The following is an 11,688-nucleotide window of genomic DNA, read 5'->3' as shown; positions in this document are numbered from 1 at the left end:
TCTGTCCATTTCTTCTCTGTTTTCCATTTTATTAGAGTACAGGTTCTCAAAGTGAGTATTGATGATCCTCTGGATTTCTGTTGAGTCTGTTGGAACTTCACCTTTTTTGTTCCCAGTTACATGGATTTAAGACTTTTCTTCCCTCTTTTTGACAAGGTTTTATTTATTCTTTTAAAAAGCCAACATTTCATTCATTATTTTTTATCGTTCTTTTAGTTTCCATTGCTTTGATTTCTGCTCTGATCTTTATAATTTCCTCCCTTGTATAAGGTTTGGGTTTTTCTTGATCTTCCTTTTATAGGAGCCTAAGATTCATCATTAGGTTTTTATTTGAGCTTGCTCTGTTTTCATAATGTGGGTATTGACTGCTATGAATTTTCCACATTGAACTGCTTTCATTGTGTCCCATAGATTCCTGTATGATGTATTGGCGTTATCTTTTATTTGTAAAAACTGACTAATTTCTTCTCTGACCCATTGATTGTTCAAGAGAGTGTAGATCAATTTCTATGTTTTTCTGAAATTCTTATGGTTTCTTACACTATTGATCTCCAGCTTAATTGCACTATGGTCTGATAATATATATGGGATAATTTTTATTCCTTTGCATTTATTTAAACATGTTGTATGAGCTAGGATGTGGTCTATTTTGGAGAATGACCTATGTGCAGCAGAAAAGAATGTATATTCTGATTTTGTTGGTGCAACTCTCTGTAGATGTCTGTTATGTCCATTTTTTCAATAGCTGATTCAGTTCTAGTATTTTGTTGTTGATTTTTTGCCTAGATGATCTGTCTATTTGGTATTTTTAGGTCCTCCACTACAGTTGTATTAGTGCTTATTTGGTTTTTCTTGTCCCTTACTATTTGTTTTGTATAGTTGGTGGCATTAATATTTGGTGCATAGATATTTATGATTGTCATCTCTTACTCTTGGATTGTTCCTTTTTCAAGGGTGTAGTGGTTTTCTTTCTCTCTCTTAATTATGTTGGTTTGAAATTTACTTTGCAAATAAGATAGCTACCCCTGCTTTTTTTCTGGGGTCTCGTCAAATGGAAAACTGTTTTCCATCCTTTCACTTTCAGTCTGTGAGTTTCTTTTTGAACTAGGTTTGTTTCTTGTATACATCATATTGTTTCATTTTGCTTCTTAATCCATTCTGCCAGTCTGTTTCTCTCGATTGGTGAATTGAGGGCATTGGCATTGATGGTTGTAATTGATATGTATTGACTTATCATTGTCATGTTATTGTCCTGTTGTTGGCTCTTTTTAATTTTCCCCCCTCTCCCTTTAGTTTCTTCCATTGCCTAATTGATTTGCTCTGTTGGGCCTCATGGTGTTGTGACCCTCATTGTCTTTTTCTAGGATATTGTTTAAAATTCCTTGTAGTGCTGGTTTGGTATTCATGAAGTTTCTCAGGTGTTCTTTGTCATGGAAGTATCTTATTTCCCTGTCCATTTTAAAAGAGGGTTTTGCAGAATACATCAGTCTAAGTTGGAGGCTGTTTTCTCTTAGGACTTGAAATATCTCACTCCAGGCTCTCCTTGACCCGAGGATTTGAGTTGAAAAGTCTGCTGTGATTAGGATGATCTTTCCTTTGCATGTGATTTGTTTCTTTTCTCCAACTGCTTGTAGTATTTTGTTTTTCTGTTGGGTTTTCGGATCTTGAGTATTATATGTCTAGGTGTAGCTTTTTTTTTTTTTTTTTTTAATCATGGCTAATTGGAGTCCTATATGCCTCACCTATCTGTGTGTCAAAATTTTTCCCTCTGTTTGGGAAGTTTTTTGTCATTAATTCTGTGTAAAGTTTTTTTTAAATCATTTTTACTTTCTCCTGCTACTTCATGGATTCCTATCAGTCTTATGTTATTCTGCTTTGCATCATCAAGGCCTTGTTGGATTGATTTCTCATGATCCCTTACTCTTTTTAAGAGATCTCTCTTTTCATGGTCCCTGACTGTAATTATATCTTCTGTACCTGAAATTCTATCTTCACATTTGTTCATTCTTCTGTGAATGCTTTCAATGGAGTTTTTAATCACCTGGATATCTGTTTGAATCTGTTTCATGGATCCCATTTCTTTCCTTTGTTGGGCATTCATGGTTTCCATTTCTTTCTCATGCTGAGCATTCAATAGCTTCTATCATGGTCCTGAACGCATCTATTTTTTTTTTTTTTTGGTCTGTTTCTGTTCTAGAGTCTCTAATCATGTCTTTCATTGTGCTCACCATTTCTGTACTTATTTGGGAAATTATTTCTGCTTTGAATTTTTCTAGAGCTTGATTTATCTCTTTTGTTACTTCCTGTGCTGTAAGTTCAGGGTGTCCTGGTGCTTGATTGTTAGACTTTTCCACCTCGTTTCCCCTAGAATTTACCATTGGTAAACTGGAAGTCTGTGTTTGTGCCTTGCTAAAGTGTTTTCTGATTTTTATTTTTGTTGTTGGGCTGTCCTTGGTTTACTTCCTGAGTTAGCACTTTGATCTTCCTGATATAGCTGCTCTTAATATTTTGAGTCTATAATGATTCAGAGATACTCTCATTTTCATAATATCAGAAAGGACAGCTCATTAAATCATTCACAACCCTTTAGCCCAATTGATATAATCAGCTACACAACAACATCAAGCACAGCTTAGAAATTGACCATTGTGTTAATTACTAATCTATTACTTTTAATTATGTGAATTAAATCAAAATTGAGGACCAGTTCAAAACATGTTTATAGTAAATAAACTCTTCAATATTGTAACTTTACCCTTTAGGATGGGATCTTAGAAGGAGTTGGGAGGAGAGGAATAGATAGGTAAAAGAATAGAAGTTTTCAGGTGAAGCCAGAGGATACAGGATGATCACGCAAACTCTAGCAAATTATTGAAGACAAGAGGGAAAGACAGTGCAAGAACAAAGACAAGAATTGAACAATTTAACAGTAATAGGGAAGCTATAAATTGTACTCACTTTCTCTTGAAACTAATGACAATTGAGTGAAGGATAAAGTAGAAAAGAAAAAGAAAGAAGAAGTCCAAATCAGGGCAGGAACAGGAAGAAAAAAGGAGATGAAGAATAATGTTGGGGGGCAAGAGACTGAGTGGGAAAAAAGAAATTAAAAAGAAAGAATTTGGAGAATGGGAAAAAGTCAAATTTTAAAAATAAAAATTAAAAATTAAAAATAAGAGGAAAAGAAAGAAGAAGAAAATAATTTTGAAGAACCTCTTTCAGAGTATATCTCTGCTGTCAAAATAGACAATGTGGGCAGCAATGTGCAGAACTAAGTCAATTAGTCTCAGCTCGCCAATGGCAGACCCCTGACAGTCAGGCTGAATCCTGGTTGCAAGGCCCAAGTTGGGCTTCTTGACATTCTGCAGGGTTGAATTCTGCAAGGTTCTACTGCAGGTTCCAGCTGCCCTTCTCCTGAAGATAGTCCAAGTTCTGATGGAAGGTTGTGATCCCTCCAACTAACCAACTACAAGGGTCTGATGTACCTTTATTGCAGTTCACTTCCGTTCTATCTTCTGGAGCTGAGTAAAATGGCCTTTATGATCACCTGTGCTTCTGCAGTGTGGATCTAGGTACTGGCACAACCAGGAAGCCCGAGAGCATGGGGGGGGCATGGGGGGGATGCAGCAGAGGTGCCTGCAGGGCTGGGCAGTCCTCAGCAGCCTTCTACGATGCAGGCCCCGGGTGCTGGAGGTGGGAGAGCAGCAAGCTCCCCATTCAGCTGGCCAGTCCTCACTGGTCTGTTCTGATCCCTCTGTTTCTTTTTTAAAAAGTTATTTTCTTGTTTTTTGTCAGGATCAGATTTATTTACTTAATAAGTCTTCATTAAGTTAATTATCATAAACACAGATTAAGAGCCATAGTACAGGCCAAAAAACATATGAAACTCGCAAAACAGTGATACTATATCAAGGTAAAAAGGCAAAACAGTGATACTAATCAATTAGCCATGCTGGATTACAATAACGTTCTTTTTCCTATTTTCTTTCTTTTATTTTGCACTTATATATTGGGCTTCTCATGTAATAGAAACCATGTACTATTTAAGCTTGTGTGTCTGACTTACTTCACTTGACATCATGTTCTCAAAGTGAACCCATTTTCCTATAAATGACTCAAGGTTATCTTTCTTTCTGGCAGAGTTGTACTCCATTGTGTATAAATACCACATTTTCCTAATCCATTTATCTGTTGATGGACATATAGGCTACTTCCAAGATTTAACTATCATGAGTTGTGCTGCTATAAACATGAGTATGCACAGATCATTGTAATAGGATACCTAACTCTTTCAGGAAGATACCTAGGAGAACAGCTGAGTCAAATGGGATGTCTGTGTTCAAGGTTTTGTTTTGTTTTGTTTTGTGAGAAAGCCCCATGATGATTTCCATAGTGGTTGTATCGGTTTACACTCTTGTCAGTAGTGAAAAAGATTCTTTTTTCCCTGCAGCCTCTCTGGCATTGTTTGATTTCTTGAAGATAACCTTTCATTCTGGAGTGCAATGGAATCTCAGGATTGTTTTAGTTGTCATTTCTTGAATGACCAGTAATATTGAATATATTTTTATGTACTTATTGCCTATTTGAACTTCTTCATCTGAGAAGCATTTATTCATTTCAGATGCCATTTTTTGTGGTTGTGTCTAAATTTGAGGTGTGTAATATTTTTTGTGTTCTTTATATATTCTAGGTATTGATCCTTTGTCTGAGGAGAAGCTGGCAAAATTTTGTACCATTCTGTAGGCGTTTCTTTACTGTTGTTTGTTTCCTTTTCTATGCAGAAGCATTTCTTAGGGTGATGTGATCCCATTTGTTGATTCTTAGTACTATTTTTTGTGCAACTAGGGTTTTGTTCTGAAAGTCTGCCTACACTGACATCTTTAGTAGTCTTCCAACAAAGTGTTTCTGTATTAATATTTAGACCTTTGATCCACTTTGACTTAGTTTAGTGCATGGTGAGAGAGATAGGTCTAGGTTCAGTCTTCAGCATGTGGGTAGCAAGTTTTCCCAATATCATTTGTTAAAGAAATTATGTTTCCTCCAATGAAAGTATTGGCTCCTTTGTCAAATATAGGATAGTTATGTGTGCCTGGAGTTGTTCCTCCACCTTCTGTTCTGTTCTATTGATCCATAAGGCTTTTCTTTTGTTTTCTTTTTTCTTCAATGCCATTCTATCACTGTACTTTTGTAGTATAACTTGAAGTCTAGGATTGTGACTCCCCGTGATTTGTCCTTGTTCTTGTCTATTTGCTCTGGCTACTGTTTCAAGAGCTATATTTAATATGAGCAATGAAAGCAGATATCTTTGTCTTATTCCTCAGTTTAGAGAGCAAGCTCAGTTTCTCTCCATTTAATATGGTGTTGACTGTTGGTTTGTCCTAGATGGCTTTTATCTTTTGTAAAGACCTTCATAACTATTTTCTTTGGGGATTTTTATCATGAATGGGTGTTAGATTTTGTCAAATGATTTTTTGAGTCTATTGAGATGATCCTGTGGTTTTTGTCCTTGCTTCTGTTTATGTGGTGTATTACGTGTATAGTTTTGTATTTGTTTAGCCATCTCTGCATCCTTGGAATGAATCCTACTTGGTAGTGCTGTGTGATCTTTTTGATGATTTGCTACATTCTGTTTCCCAGTACAGTAAGTAGTACCTCAGTTCATGAGCTTAATTAATTCTCTGATTCTGTGGAAGGTGGCTAAATTGTCAAACAGAAGCATGCATGAACCAAAGTATTACTGTGTCTTACTGAGAATTTTTACATCTATTTTCATTAAAGAGATTGGCCTGTAGTTCTTTTTGTTCACTCCTTTTCTGCTTATGGAATCAGGGTAATGTCTCCAGGAATGACTTTGAGAGTATGGCTTCCTTTTTGATTTCATTAAAGAGTTTGAGGAGTATTGACGTTAGCTCTTCTCTAATGTTCTTATAAAATTCAACAGTGAATCTCTCAAGACCTGGGCTTTTTTTCATTTTTAAGTCACTTTAATTTTATAGACTGATACTGGATTATTCAGAATTTTTATATCTTCTTGGTTCAGATTTGATAGTTCGTATGCATCTAGAAATCTTTCCATTTCTCCTGAATTTTTCATTTTATTAGAGTAGAGGTTCTGAAAGTAGTTATTAATGATCTTCTGGATATTGGTAGCATCAGTTGTGATTTCACCTTTTTCATTTCTAGTTGTGTCATTCTAGGTCTTTACTTTTTTGGTAGGTTGGCTAGGACTTGTCAATTTTGTTTATTTTTTTCAAAGAAACAACTCTGATTCATTGGAGGTTTTTTTGTATTTTTTGGCTCAACTTCATTAATTTCTCTGACATTTATAATTTTCTTCCTTGTAAAAATTTGTATTGGGGTTGTTCTTGTTTTTCTTGGCCCTTGAGATGCATAATTAGGTATTTATTTGAGCTTGCTGTTTTTCTGATGTGGAAATTCACTGCTATAAATTTACATCTTAGGACTGCTTTCATACTGGCATTACATTTGATTGTAGGAAGTAATTTTTCCTTAGTTTCATCTGTTACCCATTGATTATTCAAGAGGGTATTGCTTAATTTCCATGTGTTTGCATGGTTTCTGTGGCTTCTTCTGTCATTGATTTCTAGCCTCATTGTATTATGATTTGATAATATGCATGGGATAATGTTGATTCTTTTACATTTACTTATGCATGCTTTATGGCTAATATGTGTTCTATTTTGGAGAAAGTCCCATGTACTGATGAGAAGAGTGTGTATTCTATTGTTGTTGGATGGAACACTCGGTAAGATATCTATTAAGTCCATTTGTTTGAAAATTTGGTTGAACTCTGATATTTCTTGCTTGATATTTTTGTGTAGTTAATCTGTCAATTTGTGACAGTGGGTTGGTTCCCCATTACAATTATATTGGTATTTATCATGTCCATTAATGTTAGTTTTGTAAAGTTGGGCATGCTAATATTTGTTATGTGTATGTTTATAATTGTAATTTTTCCTGTTGAATTGTTCCCTTAACCAACTATGGTGACTTTATTTGTCTCGCATGATCAGTTTTGACTTGAAACTCTTTTTTTTTTGATACCAGGGATTGAACTTGGGTCCTTGCGCTTGCAAGGCAGGCCACTGAACCGCTGAGCTAAATCCCCAGCCCTGACTTGAAACTCTTGTCTGAAATTAGTATAGCTACTTTGTTTTGTTTTTTTTCTGAGTATCCTTTCAATGGGATATTGTTTTTCATTCTTTGATTTTTAATTTGTGAATTTTCTTTTAAATTAAATGTGTTTTTTGTATACTCTTTATTGTTGGATTTTGTTTCTTGAGCCATTCTACCAATTTTTGATTGGGGAATTGAAACCATTCACATTGAGAGTTATTGCTGAAAGGTATTGACTTTTCTTATCATTGGATTATTTTCCTGTTGCTTCTTTTCTTCTTCTTCCTCTTCCTCCTCTTCCTGCCAAGTATATTCATTCTTTTTTTTTTTTAAACTTATTTGCATGGTTGGGTTCATTGTCTCTTTCTACGATAACCTTGAGAATTTTTTTTTTTTTTGTAATGCTGTTTTGGTGGGCATGAATTTCTTAAGGTGCTCTTTGTCACGGAAATATCTTATTTCTGTCAATTTTGAAGGAAAATTGAGCAAGATGAATAAATTGAGGTTTAAAGTTATCTTTCAAGGCTTGAAATGTTTCATTCCAAGCTCTCCTGCCATTTAACATGCTCGTGATGGGGCTATAATTTATATATCTTACTACCAGTCATCTGTAAACCACCAGTGTTGCATGCATGACTGTCCTATCAGGTAGTATGGTACAGTATCATTGGGTAGTATATGCAGCTGAATTGGACAGTCATTCCTGTACTACCATTGGTTCAAGCCAGCATGAACATGTTAAAGTGAACTGTTAAAGACAGCATGAACATGTTAAAGTGCTGTAAGTCTGATAGGTTTTATGTCTGTATGTGACTCATTGCATTTCTCTAACAGCTTTTAAGATTATGTTTCTGTGATAGACTTCTGGTACCTTGAGTATAAAGTGGCATAGAGAGATTCTCTTGGCTGTGGCTACTGGGGGTTCTATGTGCTGCACTTATCTGTATGTTTATTTCTTTCCTTATATTTGGTAAGTTTTTTTCCATTATTTCTGTGAACAGGTTTTTTTATGCTTGTATTGTCTTTTGATTTTTTACTTATTCCAATTACTCTTAGATTAGTTGTCTTAGTGTCATTTGGTAGCTCTTGCCTCCAATTTCTTCATGTTACCTTGTTGCTTTTAAGGTGTCTTTCAATAGTTGGTATTTAAAGAAATCGTTGTCTTCTAGTTCTGAAATTTTGTCCTCCCATTGTTTGCTTCTGGTACTCATATTTTCAATATAATTTTTAATTTCCTAGATTTTGGATCAAATCCTTGTTACAGGCTCTAATTCTTTGCTAAGTTGGTCATTTATGTTTTGCATTATGTTGCTTAGCTCAGCTAGCTTTTTAGTAGTGTCTTCATTTGGGTTATTACCTCCATTATCTGTGTAGTTATGTCTTCTGTGGTCTCACTGAGTTCCTCTTTATTTTCTAACCTCTGTTATGCTTTCAAGTAATTTGGGTGTATGGCTTGTGCTGTTCTCAGTGTCCACTGCATTGTCCTCTGGGGAGTTGGGAGTTTGGAGAGTGATTTTGCTGCTTTGTCTTCTCATGTTTTTATTGCTTTTGTTTCATTTTGCACTGAGTTTTGTCAACAATTATAGTGTAAAGTCTTAGTTGCTTGTAAAAAAGCTCTCTTTAGTCAGTCACTTTTGGACTTGAGTAATTATAGTCCTGTGCCTCAGCTCCAAGATCCAACCACCTTGGTTAATATGGGAATATAGAATGCAGTTTAATTGTCCCTGGATTTCTGTTTGGGATGTATTCTGGTATTGCTAATGTCACAAATATAACCCGAGTGTTGGCTTACAGAGAAATAACAAAAATTATGCAGCCCTGGTAATATCAAGCCTTTCAGCTACAATAGTATCATCCAAGATAAACTGGATATTAACATATCATAAGAACCAATTATATACCACCGTTAACCCTAGAGAAGGAATCCACAATCATGGTGTAAACATAAAGACAACCAGGTATTGACTTAGAACTAATATGTACTAAATGCGGCAGCAATATCTCTGCTGATGGTAGAAAAGAATTTGACACTAATATTATGGAGTTAACTACCTAAAGATCAATAAAGCCTTATGGTCACACTGTAAAGATACAAAGGGTTGAGAATAGCGAAATGCAAGAAAAAATTTTTGAAACCTTAAACTATTTGATATGAGAAGGAGGACAGAGAAGTGGTGCAAAGGAGCCTATTGAAGAGTTGAAGGATATTTATAGAATTAGATAAAGATAAGCAAAAAACTAATACGAGATAAAATAAAAATCAGGAAAAAGAAGAATTTATGTGGGGAGTAAAAATAAGAGAAAAAATTCAAGAAAAAATTAAGAGGGAGAAGAGAAAAGCTAAAGAAAAAAATAAGAAAAAGAGATAAGAAGCAAGGAAGGACAAATGAAATTTCACTAAACCGCAATAAACTGGTGAAGAAGAAAGGAGGAAGAGAAAGAAGTATAAAAATAAAATGAAACAAAAACATACATGCTCACCCCCTCAGCAAAAAGAAAAGAAAAGAAACCTGCTCATGCTGGTAGATGCAGAAAGCAGTCAGATACCGGATCTTTGCTAGATGCAGGTACCAGCATTAGGATAAAGGCACCAATACTACAATTTTCAGATAAGCAACTGAAGCTGAGTCTGGCCACTGGCTGTGGGGGAAAGACCTCTGTCTTTTAGCTCAAAGCCCTCAGGAGGTTTCTTTCCAGCCTGCTTCCCGACTGCAGCTATGTTTTGTGGCCATCTCTTACCCAGTCACTATGGGACCATAATACTGGGATTCCTGAAGTGAAGCTGTACTATTTTCACTGAGTCTCAGGTTCAAACAATCATCTCTTCCCTGAATGGCAACCAACCAACCACTCTCTTCATGGATATGGTGGACACGTGGATTGGAGTCACTCACCACATCTTTCCGGGGGAAGGACTCACGTGGGAGCAGATTCTCACCCTCTTCGTGCAGATCACAGTCCCTGCCGGTCTGTTCTAAAGAAGCATTTCTCCTTGAAGCCCTCTGGAATCCCTAGCTTTCATTTTATTTCTGTAGATTTGGTCCACTTTTCCTGCAAGCCATGAGTTAGGAGCTGGGGGAAAAATGCAGACTATTCCTTCCCTTCTCTGCATGGTATTCTGTCTCTTCAATTTCTCTATAGGTTTTAATTTTTCTGTCAGATCATTCCTGGTTTCTGGGGATCTTCGTCTTTTTTCTTTCCTAGGTTGCTATTTTTCGGTGTCTAGATTCCAAATCTCTGAGAGACCGAGTTGTTGTCTTGCCATTCCACCATTTCTCCATGTAAATATTGTTTTAAAATGTACTGGGCATAATGACTTTTACCTGTAATCCTAACACTTAGGAAACTGAGGCAGTTTCCTGAGATCTTGAATTCATTCCAGTTGGGGCTACATAGTGAGTTCAAAGACAGAAGGGACTACATAGTAAGAGGCTGTGTAAAAAAAAAAAAAAAAAAAAGCCAGGTATAGTGGCACATGCCTGTAATCCCAGAGTTGTAGGCAGGAAGATCACTGTGAGTTCAGGGCTGCCTTTATTTATTTATTTATTATTTATTTATTTTTGAGAGTGTCTTTCTAAGTAGTTAAGTTGCCCGGGCTGGGCTCAAAGTTATGATTCTCCTTCCTCAGCTTCCCAACGTGCTGGGGTTACAGCTGCATGCCACTATGATTACTTTTTTGTTTGCTGTTCTTGGGCCCCATATGTTTGGGTTTATGTATGCTGCTACTGCACTGACTGTGTCTGGGAGTTAAAAGGAACACAACTGAGACCAAAGTTAAAATTATTTGTAGAAATACTTAAAAATTATTTAAGTGAATCATAAAAATGTGTATTGTGTAAAATACTAGATTATATATATATATTTCTCTCTCTCTCTCTCTCTCTCTCTCTCGTCACAAGCTTCTACTTGAAAATTTACCAGGGCCTTTTCTGTTTTCTTTTCCAGAACCGCAATGAAATAAAAAATGGCACTATCCTTCGATTAACCACGTCTCCAGTAAGTTGATCTTAGTGCATTACTTCCTAATAAACTCTGCCTTTTTGCTCCCCTGTCAGCTATGGGATACTGGCTTTTGAGGGTGACTTCAGTTTAAAACAGTCCGTGGAATGTCCTCACCTGCAGTTCCACTGTAGCAGGAATGCTCTCCTCCTGATTCCCACCACAGAGGAGGAACAATTCTGCCAAGTTAGGGGCAAACAAATCCATTCTGAGGCCTTGAAATATGAGTTGCATGGTTTCAAATCTGAACAGTTCTATTATAGATGGAGAGACCTGGGCTCTACTGATTGATTTTGCCCACTTGCCAAGCTGTCCAGCTAACTCCATCTGCGCAAATTCAGAGGACAAACACAGCAAACCAAACTAAAATAGCATGTTCCTTCCCTTTAAAGCTAGTGAGAGGGAGGGCAGAGGCCTTGATATGAGTTGCATGGTTTCAAATCTGAACAGTTCTATTATAGATGGAGAGACCTGGGCTCTACTGATTGATTTTGCCCACTTGCCAAGCTGTCCAGCTAACTCCATCTGCGCAAATTCAGAGGACAAACACACCGC

General features: G+C 36.3%; 1 protein-coding gene across 3 annotated transcripts in view; it reads left to right on the top strand.

Moving 5' to 3' along the window:
- Positions 1–11,688, top strand: part of Elmo1 (engulfment and cell motility 1) — a 463,267-nt gene that overhangs the window by 63,569 nt on the left and 388,010 nt on the right. For all 3 annotated transcript variants that reach the window (XM_019210008.2, XM_010640488.3, XM_019210009.1), the window contains one exon: positions 11,080–11,130. In XM_019210008.2, coding sequence (XP_019065553.1) covers positions 11,080–11,130 — 51 coding nt within the window. The remainder of the gene's footprint in view (positions 1–11,079; positions 11,131–11,688) is intronic.

The sequence above is a fragment of the Fukomys damarensis genome, unplaced genomic scaffold, assembly GCF_012274545.1.
Source record: "Fukomys damarensis isolate Sample0158 unplaced genomic scaffold, DMR_v1.0_HiC HiC_scaffold_17, whole genome shotgun sequence".
NCBI classification, from domain to species: Eukaryota; Metazoa; Chordata; class Mammalia; order Rodentia; family Bathyergidae; genus Fukomys; species Fukomys damarensis.
Note: the sequence above shows the minus strand (reverse complement) of the source record. Positions and strands in the feature narration are given on the sequence as shown.